At 39.4% G+C, this 17263-nt stretch overlaps 1 protein-coding gene across 3 annotated transcripts in view; it reads left to right on the top strand.

Annotated features, from left to right (window-relative positions):
* CPAP (centrosome assembly and centriole elongation protein) overlaps positions 1-17263 on the top strand; it is a 70163-nt gene that overhangs the window by 35901 nt on the left and 16999 nt on the right. For 2 of the 3 annotated variants that reach the window (XM_037037137.1, XM_037037135.1), the window contains exons 10-11: positions 1198-1446; positions 5374-5458. In XM_037037137.1, coding sequence (XP_036893032.1) covers positions 1198-1446; positions 5374-5458 — 334 coding nt within the window. The remainder of the gene's footprint in view (positions 1-1197; positions 1447-5373; positions 5459-17263) is intronic. The other variant, XM_037037136.1, reaches the window with a different exon arrangement.

Genomic DNA, 17263 nt, shown 5'->3' with positions numbered 1-17263 from the left:
ACTTTTCTTTTGCAGCCTCCTCACCTCTCTTAGCCTTTATAGAATTGAAGAGAGGACCTTGCTCTTTATTGCTTTGGCTTAAGGGAATGTTGTGGCTGGTTTGATCTTCTGTCCAGACTACTGTAATTTTTTCTTTTCTTTTAAATATTTTAATTTATTTTTAGAGAGAGGAGACAGGAAAGAGAAAGAGTGGGAGAGAATTATCAGTGTGTGGTTGCCTCTCATGTGTCCCCTACTGGGGACCTGGCCTGCAACCCAGGAATGTGCCCTGACTGGGAATCGAACTGGCGACCCTTTGCTTCACAGGCCCGTGCTTGATCCACTGAGCTACACCAGCCAGGGCAAGACTACTATAATTTTTTCATGTCAACAGTAAGGCTTTTTCACTTTCTTATTATTCATAATAATAAGAAAACAGCACTTTGTTCGTCGTTGTGAAGTTTACATGAGCATGGGTGGGTGTCAGGTTGTCTGTGTATGTTAATGAAATGGTTAGAATTCTCACTGCTTTCAGTCTCATATTTGAGTGGGTTCTCTGGTGGGTGGTAGGGAATGCTTCCAGCTTCTGTCTATACTCCTTTCCTCAGCTCCAGTCACTCCTCTGACTTGCGTCTGCATATGCTGTATAGGCAGCTAACTATCTCTCTTTGGTTCTTACATCCATCTTTATTCTCTTTGTACAGTTACAGATTACTTCTAGACATTTCCAGGAGTTTCTTCACTTATGTCATTTAGTCCATTTAAAACAACTCGTTTTCTTAAAACCTGTTTTTTATAAATTCTCAATAGAATCAGTTTTCAAGGCTGGTAGTTTTGACTTTGAATCTTTTATTCTTCCCTTTACCTCAGCTCTTTTTCTTTCAATTAGTAATTCCTATTAATTTTTTCTTCACCAGATAGTCCCCATTTATCTCATTTATTTCACTTAATATCTTAGTTTAGGCCTTTATTATCTCATAGTCATGTTACTGCAGTTAACTTCTAAGTGTTGCCTGTCTCCTCCTTCCCCTGATTCCTGGAATTAATTTTGCTGATAGTATGAAGTGAGCCTGCAGCCTGAACCCCTTGTTCCCTTTCCTGAAAAATCCCATTATTATTGGAATGTGATTGAGCCTTCCCTTTTCTGTTCCCTGTGCTACACTAGATGTACTCCTCTGTGACATTATTTTAATTCTAGTAATTCTTTTTTGTGGGGAGTGGCAGGCTTTGAAACAGCAGATAGCAGATTTACAGGAAGATTTGAAAAGAAAGGAAGCAAAATGGTCAAGTACACATGGTCGTCTTAGGAGCCAGATAGAAGTGTTGGTCAAAGAGAACGCGGATCTCCGGGAAGAAATAAAAGTAATGGAAAGATTCCGACTTGATGCTTGGAAGAAAGTGGAAGCCGCTGAGGGCAGCACCAAGATCGGTCAGTGTGGGCCTGCCATGAAGAAAGAGGGGTCCGTGGTAAGTTTGGAGACCAAGTGGCACTGTCAGGTTGGGGGGATGTTAAATATTTGGGCAGTCAGATTCATAGAGACAGAAATTAGAGGGGTGGTTGTCAGGGCTGTGGGAAGGGGAGAATGCAGGGTTGGTGTTTAATGGGGACAGAGTTTCAGTTTTGTAAGTTAAGGAGAGTTCTTTGGGTGGATGGTGGTGACAGTTGCATGCCAGTGTGAATGTACTTATTGCCACTGACCTGAGCACTTTTACATGGTTAAAGATAGTAAATGTTATGTTATATATATTTTACTGTAATAAAAAAAAATTTAGCCCTGGCTGGTATAGCTCAGTGGATTGAGCATGCGCTGTGAAACCAAAAGGGTCAGAGGTTTGATTCCTAGTCAGGGCACATGCCTGGGTTGCGGGCCAGGTCCCCAGTGTGGGCCATGTGAGAGGCAACCACACATTGATGTTTCTCTCCCTCTCTTTCTCCTTCCCTTCCCCTCTCTAAAAATAAATAAAGAAAATATTTTTTAAAAAAGTTTCCCATGGGAATTTAAATTATTTTTAAAAATTGAGTATTGTTATATAGATAGTTTTCAAATTCATTTGTATAATTCATTTGTATAATAAAGGGATTATTATAAAAGGCAGGAGACAATCTGAGTTAGAGCAGGTCAAGGGAGGTGTTTGCAGAGAGTCACATTTGTGTGACCCTTTTGAGTCAAGTAATTGGTGTTTCATTCATCTCCTCACAACTCTGATTTGTCAGGCACTGAAGATAAAGAAAGCAATAAACAAAATAGGCAAATATCCTTGCCTTCTTAGAACTTAATATTCTAATGTCAGGAGAAAGATTAGAAATAATGTAGGTAAATAAAACATATGGTGTGTGACCTGGTGGTAAAAACTAAGGAGAAAAAGCAAGAAGGGGGAATAGCTGTTTGGGATGTTGCATTTGTAGGTAGGATGGCCTACATCCTACCTACAAAGTTTTACTGAGAAAATGATGTGTGAATAAAGGCCAAAGTGCGTCTAAGCCAGGCTGGAACCTGGGTGGAAATCGGAGCAGGCACAGGAGCTGCTGGCCTGGAGGCTGTCTGCTTGGAGGGCCCGAGGCTGAGCAAGGGCAGAGGCTGGTACAGTGGGTCCTTGAATAGTGTCTTTTTGATACAAAGTTGATTCTAGGAACTTAACTCTTTTATCACTTAGCCTGATAAAATTGCAGAACCTATCAAGGATGTTAAGTGAGTATTTACTGTAAGGCTGAAGCAGAGTAAGTGGGGAGAATAGTAGGGAAAAAATCAGAGTTAGGATGATGACTGGTGGCAGGTGCACATTTTATTAGGCCTTAATATTTTCTGTAAGCACTTCGGCTTTTTCTCTGAGTGCAGAGAAAAAGGGGAGTCTTTGCAGGGCTTTGATGGAAGCTGTGGCCTAATCCTTTATCTTTGTAAGCTCACACTCTATTGTAGACACAAGGGGGAGGAGAAACTATGGACCCAATCAGGAACATCAGAGGGGATTGTTGCAGTGATTCAGGCCACAGATGAGAGTGGCACTGGTGGGGTGGAGAACTGGATGGGATTTATTGATGAACCCAATAGGGGGAGTGACAGCAAGAAAGGAGTTGGGAATGGCTTTCCAGTTTGGTGTAGTTTTTGCTTAATATAAGAGTTTCTATTTGTTATGAGAGTCTACAAGAAGACAGCACATATTGCTTAGGGTCTTGGACATTAGGAGCTCATGTGCAGACAAGGTGAGTTTCAAAGGCCAAGGAGATAATCATGTAGAGACGTTCTACAGGGATCAGGGAAAGTCAGGCTGGAGCTTGAAGTTTGCGGTCATCAGCATGTGTGGTGAAGCTTTGGGCTAAGAGAGGTGACCGAGGCCAAAAGTGAGGCTGAGGGTGAGAAGCTGGGGGTGAGGAGAACAAGCAGCCAGGGTGTAGGAAGGAAAGGAGGCTGGATGGTGTCCTGTGAGCCAAGTTGAGCAAGGCTGTTAAGTTTTCTTAAAAAAAGAATGTGATCTTTGGCATCAAAGGCTCCTGCTAAGTAAGTTGAGGAGTGAAGGTTGGTCATTGGATTTACCAAGCAGAGATGTTGAAATAAAAGCCCTAAAGGACAAGAGGGAATGGGGAGAAGTTTCAGACAGGATATTAGAACTGTGTAGAAAAGTTTTGCAGTAAATGTGAAGAGAAGGAGTAGGTGGCTATAGGGGAAGTTATCTTTGTTTTTAAGATGGGGAATTAACAAGTGTTGGTGTATTGGTAGAATTGGTTCCGTGGAGAGGAAAAAGATGCAGGAGAAAGGGGGAGAGATGTGGATGCATTGTTATAAGTGAAGGGAAATGGGATTGAGGGAATGGGGAGGCTGGCCTTGGCCAGGAACATGGGCAGTTTGAGTCCAATAATAAGGTCCAAGGTCTGGACCCAGGGATAGATGTGTGGTGCCAATGAGTAGGAGGTTCCCTCCTGATGCTTTAACTTTCTCAGTGAAGTGGGAAGCACAGTCCTCTACTGACAGTGAGGATGGGGAACATGGGAGAGAGTGTGAAATAGTTGTCTAGGAGAGGAAAGCCAAGGGACTGGCAAGTGTAGTGTGAGTCCCAGGTGGCATTGGGGGCCCACGGAGGTTAGAGATCACTATTTCCATCGAGAATGGCTTGCATTATTTTTTTTCTTGTTTTGCTTTTTGGCGGTAGGTTGGTGGAGAGTCATGTTTTAGGAAAAGTGTGGTCATCAGGGGAAATACCACCCAGGAGAGAGAGGGGCTTGGAAGTTTACAGCATGCAGTGACCCACAAGAATTTAACCCACTTAAGAAAGGCATAGGCTACAAGGTTGTGAGGGACATAGAACCCATGGATCAATGACTTGTAGGACCCTGTTGGCTATAAGCCTTGTTGGAGTTGGGTATTAAAGGAATGAGCTGAAAGATAAGCTGTGGTAGTCTGAAAGTGGCATTCTCCCTTCCTCCTCAAACAGGTTTTTATGGAAGCTTCCCCAGGTAAAGGCGTTTGAAAGGACAGTCTGATGAACACCTGAAATACTTGCTTAGATTGAATCACTGCTAGTGTTTTTGCTGTATTATGTGTATGTACTTTGCTGGTCCATTTGAAGGTAATTTCAGAAATCATGGCATCTCACCCCTAAATACATGAGCACTAAATGGCACTGGCTTTTTTAACAGACCAGGCTAATAATTTCATGCCTCACATCATGGATTCAAATGCTTTGAAATTAAACAGGTACTGGTATTGAAGATAGTGATGATGACAGTTCTGGAGTTTCCCCACGGTAGTGCACAGCTGAGACTGGAGGGAGAGTGGGTCAGGAGGTGGAAGCTACAGAGCTAGAGTATCATCAGGAGAGGAGGAGTACATGGTGGATGAGTACATGGCCATGACACTTGGAGCTGGGCAGGGGTGGGTAGGGAGGAGGGAAAAGGATTTGGTTGGAGCAGTGATGGGGAGCAAGGAAGACAAGTGTCCTGCCTCTAAATCTAGGGTTGTGAGCTCTGAGGACCCTGAGAAACCTCCGTCCTTGCAAGGGACAGTGGTGAGCAGTCTTCTCAGGGGGAGTTAGAGGCTCAGTTAGAGCAGGACAGTGATGGAAATATTCACTGGAGAGGCCAAGATAAGGGGGTTTTGCTGATGGTGACCATGAGGTCCTAGGAGCCCTCTCCTCTGGCTAATCTGGTATCAAAAGCCCTTATGAAGAAGACTGTTTCATTTTACTTTGTCTGTTATGCCGTTAACTTGAGGATTGAATGTATTTCCAGATGTGGGGCATGTGTGTGTATGTGTTGTTCACTCTGGTCTCTAGTGACAAATGAAAACAATGTACATGAACATACTTAAAACATTCTCATTGCAAGCTGAGTTCTGTTAGTCTCATTCATGTACTGATATGTAGACTAACACAAATTTTATATTCACTTATCTCCTATAGAATTCATCAGTTCGAATTCAAAAGAGACAAAATTCTGCTGGAACCCAGCTAGAACGATGCAAGAAAAATAGTTTGGCCATACAAGGTAAGAAGTTGCACAATCTTTTAAAAAGACATTTCAGGAATTTAAAGAATAGAGAATTTACACCCAACTTAAAATATAAAACACTCAATATAATTGATGCCCGTGTATCCTACTCCCCCACCTAATTTCCACCCTCATGGTATTCCCATGCTCGTTTCTCATTCTTTTACTATACTGTGTTCATAAATCATAAGTATTTTTTCCATAACTTATGTTATCCCTCTGCAATTTGCTTTTTTCTCTTCGTATTTAACCCTTACCACATTAACACATATAAACTCTAGTTTATTGATTTTAATAGCTATACATATTCCATGTGTGTTTTCCTGGCTGAAGGGCATTCAGATTTTCTCAGTGTGTCAGTAGCATGCACAGGGCTACAGAAAGTCTGGATTATGTGACTCTCTTTGGGGTACTTGTCAACAGTTGGATGTTGGGTCATAGCAGCAGCTTTGTGCAAGTGCAGGAGGTTTTCCTTTTGCTCTGCCAAGTGGTTTTACTAGGTGTGGTTATTTTTTGTTGTTTGTTTTTTAATTATACCACCAGCAGAATGTGGTGTGCTTGCCAACCCTTGAACTGGTCAGACTTTACAATTTTGTCCAAGTACATGGGTGTGAAATGGTGGATCAGTGTAATTTTAATGTTGTTTCCTTGATTAGTGGTTAGGTCATGTGGGCATCAGTTTGAATAGCTACTGGGCATTTAGATTTCCTCTTTGTGGCTTGCCTCTTCATTTCATTTGTAACTTTGAGAGGGGGTAGGGTGTGTGTGTTTCTCTTCATCGAAGTTAGTTATTCTGGGCACTGATCCTGTCAGTTAAAAGCACTGTCAAAATCATCTCGCTATCCTGGTGGAGCTTTTCAGTTTGTGTTTTTCACGTACATGTTTTTTCTTTTAATATTTAATTTATCAGTCTTTTTTCATGATTTTAGGAAATATTCAATATTCAGTCACAAATATACTGTTTTCTCCAATGAAGTTTTGTTTTCACAACTGGGTCTTAGTCTGCCTGTAATTTTTAGAACTTGTTTTTGTGAATTAAATTTAGAAAAGTTAATATAACATATGTGTCCTGACAATTATAAAGGAAAAACTTGGAAAACCACTAGCTAAATCAAGAAATAGATTAGAGGCACTGAGAACCGACCTTTCCATGATCATATCACAGTGCTTTTCCTTGTAGTTTCTACTCCCATAGGTGTAGCCCTGAAAAAATATTTTAATTGTTTTTGAGCTTTCTGAACAGTCATACTGTGCATATGCGTGCTTCATTTTCATCTTTCACTATAAATTTCTTTTGAGATTCAGTCATCTTGATCTGCAGCTCTGGCTCAGGAATTTTCACTGCCAAGGTAGTATTCCATGTATGAATACAGTACAATTTACTTTTATATTTTGATGGTTATTTATTTCTTTTCAGTTTCAGGATGTTACACAGTGGTGCTGTGAACATTGTTATACATTTCTGGTGTGCATATTAATTTCTGTAGGGCAAATACCTAGGGCTGGATTGCTGGGGAATTGGGAGGAATACCCTTAACACTGTTAGATTTTGCTAAAATATTTTCCAGGGTGATTTTACTTTCTCATCAGTAATGTTAAGTGCTTGCTTTGCGCCAGACCTTGTTAATACTTGCTATTGTCAGACTTAAATTTTTGCCATTCTGGGAGTAGTGTAACCGTATCTCATAGTTTTAATTTGTATCACCCACATTACTAAGTATGTTGACAACCTTTGCCTGTGTTTATTCCTTCGACAGCTTGATTACAGATATCTTCTCCCAGTGTAGGGTTTGTCTCTTTTACTTTTTATAGAATCTTTTGTTGAACTGAAATTCTTTATCTTTTTAAAATTGAAATATATTTGATATATAACATTGTACAAATTTAAGTTTACAGAATATTGATTTGACACATTTATATGTTATCATTACTTATGTAGCAATAATTGTACCTCTATCACCATTACATAATTGTCAATTCTTTTTAGAGGTTGGAATATTAAGACCTGGTCTTTTAGTAAGTTTGGTGATTATAATATGGTATTATTGCCTACATTTCCTATGCTGTGCATTACCTACTGTGTATTACCCTACTATTGCCTATACTGTGCATTAGAACTCTAGGATTTATATTCCAACTTCATACCCTTCAACATCTCTCCTATACTCCCACCTGCCAGTCCTTGGTAACCAGCATTTCATTCTGTTTTTATGAGTTTGCTTTTTTAAACATTCCGCATATAAGTGATGTCACACAGTATTTGTCTTTATCTGACTTTTCTCACTTAGCATAATACCCTCAAGGTTTATCCTTGAGGCTAAACCTTGTTGCAAATGGAAGGATTGTTGCAAATGGAAGAATTTTTTCTTTCTCATGGTTGAATAATGTCCCGTTGTATATATGTGCCCATCTTCATTATCCGTTGATGCATTGATGGACACTTAAGTTGTTTCCATATCTTGGCTATAGTGAATAATGCTGCAGTGAACATGGGAATACAGAGATCTCTTCAGATCCCGTTTTCATTTCCTGTTCTTGAATATAGACCCACGAATGGAAGTGCTGGATCATATGGTAGTTCTATTTTTAGATTTTTGAGGAACCTCCATATTATTTTCTATAGCAGCTGCACCACTTTACATTCTCACCAACAGTGTACCAGGGTTCCCTTTTTCCCACATGCTTGCCAACACTTATCTCTTGTCTTATTTTTTTAAAACAGATTTTATTTATTTTTAGAGAGAGGGGAAGGAAGTGAGAAAGAGAGGGAGAGAAACATTGATATGTGAGGGAAACATCAATCAGTTGCCTCTAACACACCTCCTGCCAGGGGGTCTGGCCCACAATCCAGGCATGTGCCCTGACTGAGAATTGAACTGGTGACCTTTTTGTTTATGGGATGATGTCCAGCCCACTGAACCACACCAGTCAGGGTCTCTTTGTCTTCTTGATGATAGTCATTCTGACAATTGTGGGGTGATACCTCATTGTGGTTACCGATTTGCATTTCTCGGATGATTAATGATGTTGAGCATCATTTTATGTACCTGTTGGCCATTTGGATGACTTTTGGAAAATGTGTGTCTAGTTTCTCTGCTTATGTTTTTTTTTAAGATTTTATTTATTTATTTTTAGAGGGAAAGAAAGGGAAAAAGAGAGGGAGAGAAACATCAGTGTTGCCTGTCATGCACCCCCCCCCCCCGCCCCCACCGCCCTGGGGACCTGGCCCACAACCCAGGCATGTGCCCTGATGGAATTGAACCAGCAACCCTTTGATTTACAGTCTGCCACGCAATCTACTGAGCCACATTGGCCGGGGCTCTCTGCCAATATTTTAATTGGATTGGTTCTTTTGGATATTAATCCCTTATTGGATATATGGTTTGCAAAAATGTTGTACCATTTGGTAGGTTGCCTCTTTATTTTGTTGTTTCCTTTGCTGAGCAGAAGCTTTTAAGTTTGATGATTTTTGATTTGTTGATTTTTGCTTTTCTTTGTGCCTATGGTGTTGTATCCAAGGATATATTGCCAAGACCAGTGTTGAAAAGCATATTTTCCATGTTTTCTTTAGAAGTTTTATGGTTTCCTGTCTTATGTTTTAAAATTTTGATCCATTTCAAATGAACTTTTAAGAGTGTTGTAGGGTAGTGGTCTAATTTCATTTTTTCTTTGTGTGTTTATCCAGTTTTCAGAACACCATTTGTTGAAGAGACTATCTATTTCCCATTGAATGTTCTTGGCTTCTTTGTTAAGTATTAGTTCACCATATATGTGGAGGTTTGATTTCGAGCTATTATGCTCCATGTGTTTGTGCATCTCTTTTTATGATAGTACTATACTGTTTTAATTACTATAGCTTTGTAATATAGTTTGAAATCAGGAATTGTGTGACCTCTGGCTTTGTTATTTTTTTCTCAGGATTGGTTTGGCTATTTGGGGTCTTTTTTGGTTCTATACAAAGTTTAGGATTTTTAAAAATTTCTATTTCTATTTCCATTATAATTTTGATGTGGATTATGTTGAATCTACATGGCTTTGAGTAGTATGGCCATTTTAACAATATTACTTTTTCTTTTCCATGAACATGAGATATATTTTGCATTTGTGTCTTTTTTATTTCCTTCAACACTATCTCATAGTTTTTGTCCTATAGATCTTTACCAGGTACTTTTTTGTTTTTGATGTTGTGAATAGTATAGTTTTATTTTTCAAGTTTTTCATTTTTAGTGTACAGAAGTGAAGCTGAGTTCTGTATATTGATTTATATCCTGTAATTTTACTGAATTTGTTGATTAGTTCCAATAGCTTTTTTTAAAATCAAATCTTTGGGATTTTCCTTTTCTTAAAATGTGTTTTATTGATTATGCTATTACAGTTGTTCCATTTTTCCCCCATTTAGGTCCCTCCTCCCTGCGTCCCCCTCCTCCCTGCATCCCCCTCCTCCCTGCATTACTCCCCCTTAGTTCATGTCTATGGGTCGTACATATAAGTTCTTTGGCTTCTCCATTTCCTATACTATTCTCTTAAGAGCTCTTTTTTTTTTTGGAGGTAGAAAGTGAATTTAATCTTATTTAAGAAAATGCAGATGGTAACCCCATTGACAAAGAATTTTATCATATAACTTTATTTGAGATATGGTGTCTTTAAAATGCTAAATGCCAATTGATTTCTTCTTCATGGCACTTTCTTGAATTGCCTTGCCCTCAAAAATTAAAATACTATTTGAATGCAAAACAGTGAAAGCAAGAGAAGTTCTTTTTTATTTATTTATTTATTTATTTATTTACCTTTAGAGGGGAAGGAGAGAGGGAGAGAAACATCAATGTATGGTTGCCTTTTGTGCGCCCCCTGCTGAGAGTTGGCCTGCAGGGAACTGGCCTGCGACCCAGGCATGTGCCCCAACTGGGAATTGAACCACTACCCCCTGGTTCGCAGGCCCGTGCTCAGTCCACTGAGCTACGCCAGCCAGGGACGAGAAGTTCTTTTTAAAAAATATTATTTTATTGTTGTTCAAGGACAGTTGTCTACATTTACCTCCTACCACTCCCCCTGCACCCTAGCCACCCCCAACTCCCTCCCCTGCTTCCACCCCTCATTGATTTTGTCCTGAACAACCAAGGGAGATTTAGTCCCCATGGGTTTTGATAGGTGTTCCTGAAAACCTTTCTTCCCTTAGCCCCCATTATCCCCTCCCACCTCGCCTCTGGTTACTATCATATTGTTCTTAATTTCACTGTCTCTGGTTATATTTTGCTTGCTTGTTTGTTTTGTTGATTAGGTTCCACTTATAGGTGAGATCCTATCTTATTTGTCCCTCACCGAACTGGATTATTTCACTTAGCATAATGCTCTTCAGTTCTACCCATGCTGTCCAAATGGTAGGAACTCCTTCTTTCTTTCTGCTGCATAGTATTCCATTGTGTAAATGTACCATAGTTTTTTGGTCCATTCATTTACTGATGGGCACTTAGGTTCCTTCTGGCACTTGGCTGTTGTAATTGGTGGTGCCATGATCATTGTGGTGCATAGGTACTTTTGGATTGGTGTTTTAGGATTCTTAGAGTATAATCCCAGTAGTGGAATTACTGGGTCAAAAGGCAGTTTCATTTTTAGCTTTCTGAGGAAATTCCGTATTGTTTTCCACAGTTGCTGCACCAGTCTGCATTGCCACCAACAGTGCACTAGGGTTCCGTTTTCCCCACATTCTCTCCAACACTTGTTTGTTGATTTGTTTGAGATGGCCATTCTGAACTGGGTGAAGTGGTCATCTCATTGTGGTTTTAATTTGCATCTCTATGATGGCTAGCGATACTGAACATTTTTCCATATGTCTATGGGCCCTCTGTATGTCCGCCTTGGAAAAGAGTCTGTTCAGTTCCTTTGCCCATTTTTTAATTGGATTATTTGTCTTCCTGGAATGGAGTTGTGTGAGTTCTTTATATATTTTGGATATCAAACCCTTGTCCGAGGTATCATTGACAAATATCTTTTCCCATATAATTGGTTCTCTTTTCATTTTAATGCTGTTTTCTTTAGCCATATGGAAGCTTTTTGATGAGATCCCATTTGTTTAATCTTTCTTTTATGTCCCTTGCTGTAGGGGACATATTGGTGAAAATATTGCTGCGTGGAATGTGTGAGAATTTGCTGTCCATGTTTTCCTCTAGGACATTTATGGTATCATCTCTTATATTTAAGTCTTTTATCCATCTTAAGTTTATTTTTGTGTATTATATAAGTTTTCAGTCATGTCATTTTATTTGCATGTAGCTGTCCAGATCTCCCAACATCATTTGTTGAAAAAGCTATTTTTACTCCATTTTATTCTTTTTCCCCCTTTGTCAAATATTAATTGACCATGGAGACTTGGGTTTATTTCTGGGCTCTCTATTCTGTTCCCTCTATTCTGTTCCATTGGTCTATGTGCCTGTTCTTATGCCAGTACCAGGCTGTTTTGATTACAGTGACCTTGTAATACAGTCTGATATCAGGTATTGTGGTCCCTCCTGCTTTTGCACTTCTTTCTCAAAATTGCTGCAGTTATTCGGGGGCATTTATAGTTCCATATACATTTTTGAAATGTTTGTTCTAGATCTATGAAATATGTCATTGGTATTTTAATAGGGATTGCATTGAATCTGTCTATTCCTTTGGGTAGTATGGACATTTTGATGATGTTAATTATTCTAATCCATGAACATGGTACATGCTTCCATTTCTTTGTGTCTTCCTTAATTTCTTTCTTCAGTGTTGTATAGTTTTCTGAGTACACGTCTTTTACCTCCTTGGCTAGGTTTATTCCTAGGTACTTTATTTTCTTGGTCCTCTTGCAAATGGAATTTTTTTCCAAATTTCTGTTTCTGATATTTCATTGTTGTACAAAAATGCCTTTGATTTCTGAATATTGACTTTGTATCCTGCTGTTGTGCCGAATTCACTTATTGGGGAGAGTAGGTTTTGGTGGAGTCTATAGGATTTTCCATGTACACTATCGTGTCATCTGTAAACAATGATGGTTTTGCTTCCTCCTTTCCAATTTGGATGCCTTTTATTTCTTTTTCTTGTCTGATTTCTATGGCAAGGACTTCCAAAACTATGTTTAATAGGAGTAATGAAAGCAGATATCCTTGTCTTGTTCCAGGTCTTCGTGGGAAAGCTTTCAGTTTTTGCCCATTGAGTATGATGTTGGCTGTAGGTCTCTCATATACGGCCTTTATTATGTTGAATAATGCTCCCTCTATTCCCACTTTGCTAAGTGCTTTTATCATAAATGGGTACTGTACCTTACCAAATGCTTTTTACACATCTATTGATATGATCATATTATTTTTGTCTTTGCTTTTGTTTATGTGATATATTACGTTTATTGATTTGTGAATATTGTACCAACCTTGCTTCCCTGGAATGAATCCCACTTGGTCATGGTGTATGATCTTTTTAATGTATTGCTGGATGCCGTTTGCCAGTATTTTGTTGAGGATTTTAACATCTATGTTTAGTGAAATTGGCCTGGAGTTTTCTTTCTTTGTTGAGTCCTTATTTGGTTTTCGGCTTAGGATGATGCTGGCTTTATATAAAGTGACTTGGGGGGATTATCATCTTCTGGATATTCTGGAACAGTCTGTGAAGGATAGGGGTTAGCTCTTCCTTAAATACTTTGTAGAATTCTCCTGTGAAACCATCTGGTCCAGGGCTTTTGTCTGTCGGAGGTTTTTTTTTTTTTTAGGATTTTTATTTATTTATCTTTAGAGGGGAAGGGAAGGAGAGAGGGAGAGAAACATCAATGTATGGTTGCCTTTCGGGCATCCCCTGCTGGGAGTTGGCCTGCAGGGAACTGGCCTGCAACCCAGACATGTGCCCTGACTGAGAATCGAACCACGATCGTCTGAGTCGCAGGCCTGTGCTCAATCCACTGAGCTACACCAGCCAGGGCTCGGAGGTTTTTTTTTTTTAAAGATTTTATTTATCTTTAGAGGGGAAGGGAAGGAGAGAGGGAGAAATAATAATGTATGGTTGCCTCTTCTGTGTCCCCTTCTGGGAACTGGCTTGCAACCCAGGCATGTGCACTGACTGGGAATCGAACCTCGATCCTCTGGTTTGTAGGCCCACGCTCAATCCACTGAGCTACACCAGCCAGGGCTGCCGGAAGTTTTTTGGTTCCTGCTTCAACTTTGTCAGCTATTTCTGGTCTGTTCACGCTTTCTGCTTCTTCATTGAGTTTTGGAAGATTGTACATTTCTAGAAATTTGTTCATTTCACCTAGGTTTTCAAATTACTTGGCATATAGTTCTTCATAGTAATTTCTTACAGTCCTTTGTATTTTTGCATTATCAGTTATAATCTCTCCTCTTTCATTTCTGATTGTGGTTATTTGGGTCCTCTCTCTTTTCTTCTTGATGATTCTGCTTAAAGGCTTCTCAATTTTATCTTCTCAAAGAACCAGCTCCTGGATTTATTGATCCTTAGAATTGTGCTTTTAGTCTCTATGTTGTTTAATTCTGCTCTGATCTTGGTTATTTCCTTCCTCCTACTTGCTCTGGGCTGTCTTTGTTGTTGTCCCTTGAGTTCTTGTAGGTGTAGGGTTAGGTTATTTGTTTGAAATGTTTCTATCTTTTTTAGGTAGGCCTGTATTGGTATGAACTTCTCTTTCAGGACTGCTTTTGCTGTGTCCTGTAAGGTCTGGATTGTTGTGAGTTCATTTTCATTTGCTTCCAGAAACTTTTTGATTTTTTCCTTAATCTCATTCTTTTTTTTGTATTTTTTAAAATATATTTTATTGATTGTGCCATTACAGTTGTCCCATTCCCCCCTCACTCCCCTCCCCCCTGCACACCCCTCCCCACCATCCCCCCTTTGTTCATGTCTATGTGTCACAAGTTCTTTAGATTCTGTATTTCCTGTAGTATCCCTGCCCTCCCCCCTGTCTATTTTCTACCTACTGTCTATGCTACTTATTCTCTGTACCTTCTCCCCGCTTCTCCTCCCCACATTCCCCTGTTGCTAACCCTCCATGTGATCTCCATTTCTATGTTTCCGCTCCCGATCTAGCTGTCCTCTGAGTTTGCTTTTGTTTTAGGTGTGGTTGTTAATAACTGTGAGTTTGCTGTCCTTTCACTGTTCATATTTTTTATCTTCTTTTTCTTAGATAAGTCCCTTTAACATTTCATAAGGGCTTGGTGATGATGAACTCCTTGAATTTGGCCTTATCTGAGAAGCACTTTATCTGTCCTTCCATTCTAAATGAAAGCTTTGCTGGATAGAGAGATCTTGCCTGTAAGGTCTCTTTTGAGAAACCAGCTGACAGTCTGATGGGAACTCCTTTGTAGGTGACTGTCCCCTTATCTCTTGCTGCTTCTAGGATTCTCTCCTTCATTTTAATCTTGGCTAATGTAATTATGATGTGCCTTGGTGTGTTCCTTCTTGGGTCCAACTTCTTTGGGATTCTCTGAGCTTCCTGGATTTCCTGGAAGTCTTTTGCCTTTGCCAGACTGGGGAAGTTCTCCTTTATTATTTGTTCAAATAAGTTTTCCACTCATGGCTGTTTCTTTCCCCCTTCTGGTACCTGTATAATTCGGATGTTGGAACGTTTAAAGATGTCCTGGAGGATCCTAAGCCTCTCCTAATTTTTTTGAATTCTTGTCTCTTACTTCTTTTCTGTTTGGTTGTTTCTTTCTTCCTTCTGGTTCACTCGATTGGTTTGAGTCCCAGTTTCCTTTCTATCACTATTGGTTTCCTGTGCATTTCCCTTCATTTCAATCAGTTTAGCCTTCATATGTTCCTCTAATTTGTGGCTAAAATCAACCAATTCTGTGCGCATCCTGATCACCAGTGTTTTGAACTGTGCATCTGAAAGTTTGGCTATTTCTTGGTCGCTTAGAATTATAGGTTCTGGGGCTTTGGGCTTTTCTTGAGTCATAATGTTTGGTCTGTTTGCACCTGTTATGTATGAGGGGCAGAGCCTTAGGTGTTCACCACGGCCGGGCGACCCAGTCGCTGGGCTATGACGCAGTTTGGTTGAGTGGTTTGTTGTTGTCGGACTTCCGTACAGTTCAATTTCCACTGTTTTGGCTGCGTTTTTGTTTCTAAAACTTAGCTGTCTTTAAATTTAAAGAGAGCTGTCTTTAAATTTAAAGGCACAGTGTTTCCACCTACGCCTCCATCTTGGCCAGAAGTGTGTCTCCTCAATCTCATTCTTGACCCATCCATTGTTTAATAACATGCTATTCCATCTTTATGACTTAGAGTGGTTTGTGTTTTTATCACTGAGTTTGGTTTCTAGTTTTAGTCCCTTGTGGTCTGACAAAATGCTTGATATGATTTCAAGTGTGTTGAATTTGTTGAGGCCTGTTTTGTGGCCTATCATGTGGTCTAGCTTTGAAAATGTCCCATGTGCAGTTGAAAAGAATGTGTATTTAGCTTCTTTGGGATGAAGGGTTATATATATATCAGTTAACTCTATTTCCTCTAGGGCATTGTTCAATGCCACAATATCTTTGTTGATATTTTGTTTTGAAGATCTGTACATTTTTGACAGATTCCCTACTGTAATTGTGATGCTGTCAACATCTTTCTTGAAGTCCTCCAAGGTTTTCTTTATATATTTGGGTGCTCCTGTATTGGGTGCATATGTATTTACAATGTTGATGTCTTCTTGATGGATTCTTTTCTTGAGTATTATGAAGTGTCTTTCTGGGTCTCTTTTAAGGCTCTTTTTGAAGTCTATTTTATCTGATGTGAATATTGCTACCCTGGCTATTTTTTCCTGTTCATTTGCTTGGAATATTTGTTTCCAGCCCTTCACTTTCCGTCTGTGTAGGCCTTTTGTTCTGAGGTGGGTCTCTTGTAGGCAACATATGTGTGGGTCATGCTTTGTTACCCATTCAACTATTCTTTCTCTTTGATTGGAGCATTTAATCCATTTATGTTTAAGATTATTATTGATAGGTGCTTACTCATTGGCATTTCTTTGTAACTGTGTTCCTGTCTCTCTCACCATTTTTTTCCTTTAAGCAGACCCTTTAGCATCCTTGGCAGAGGTGGTTTGGAGGAGGTATGTTCTTTGAGGCCTCTTTTGTCTAGGAAACTCATTATTTCACCTTCCATTTTAATTGAGAGCCTTGCTGGATAAAGTAGTCATGGTTGTAGAACTTTTTTTCCCCATTACTTGGAAAATTCCTTGCCATTCCCTTCTGGCCTGGAGCTTTTCCGTTGAGAAGTCAGCCCATAGTCTTATATGGGCTCTTTTGTACGTTACCTCTCGTTTCTCCCTTGTTGCCTTTAAGATTCTCTCTTTGTCTTGAAATTTTGCCATTTTGTGTATGATGTGTCTTGAAGTGGGCCTCTTTGGGTTCCTCTTAATTGGGACTCTGTGTTTCCTGGATTTGTGTGATTTTTTTCTCATCAAATTAGGGAAGTTTTTCATCATTACTTTTTCAAACAGGTTTTCTATCCCTTCCTATTCTTTTTCTCCTTTTGATATCCCTACTATACGGATATTATGACATTTCATTTTTTAAAAAATTTTTATTTAACTCTTTTTTATTTTTTATTTTTTAATATTTTTTTAATTTAATTCTTGTTCAANGAAGCACTTTATCTGTCCTTCCATTCTAAATGAAAGCTTTGCTGGATAGAGAGATCTTGCCTGTAAGGTCTCTTTTGAGAAATCAGCTGACAGTCTGATGGGCACTCCTTTGTAGGTGACTGTCCCCTTATCTCTTGCTGCTTCTAGGATTCTCTCCTTCATTTTAATCTTGGCTAATGTAATTATGATGTGCCTTGGTGTGTTCCTCCTTGGGTCCA

This window comes from Sturnira hondurensis, unplaced genomic scaffold (assembly GCF_014824575.4).
Source record: "Sturnira hondurensis isolate 20B ecotype Veracruz unplaced genomic scaffold, ASM1482457v3 Scaffold0022910, whole genome shotgun sequence".
Lineage (NCBI taxonomy): Eukaryota > Metazoa > Chordata > Mammalia > Chiroptera > Phyllostomidae > Sturnira > Sturnira hondurensis.
This window is presented reverse-complemented; position numbering and strand designations above follow the sequence as displayed.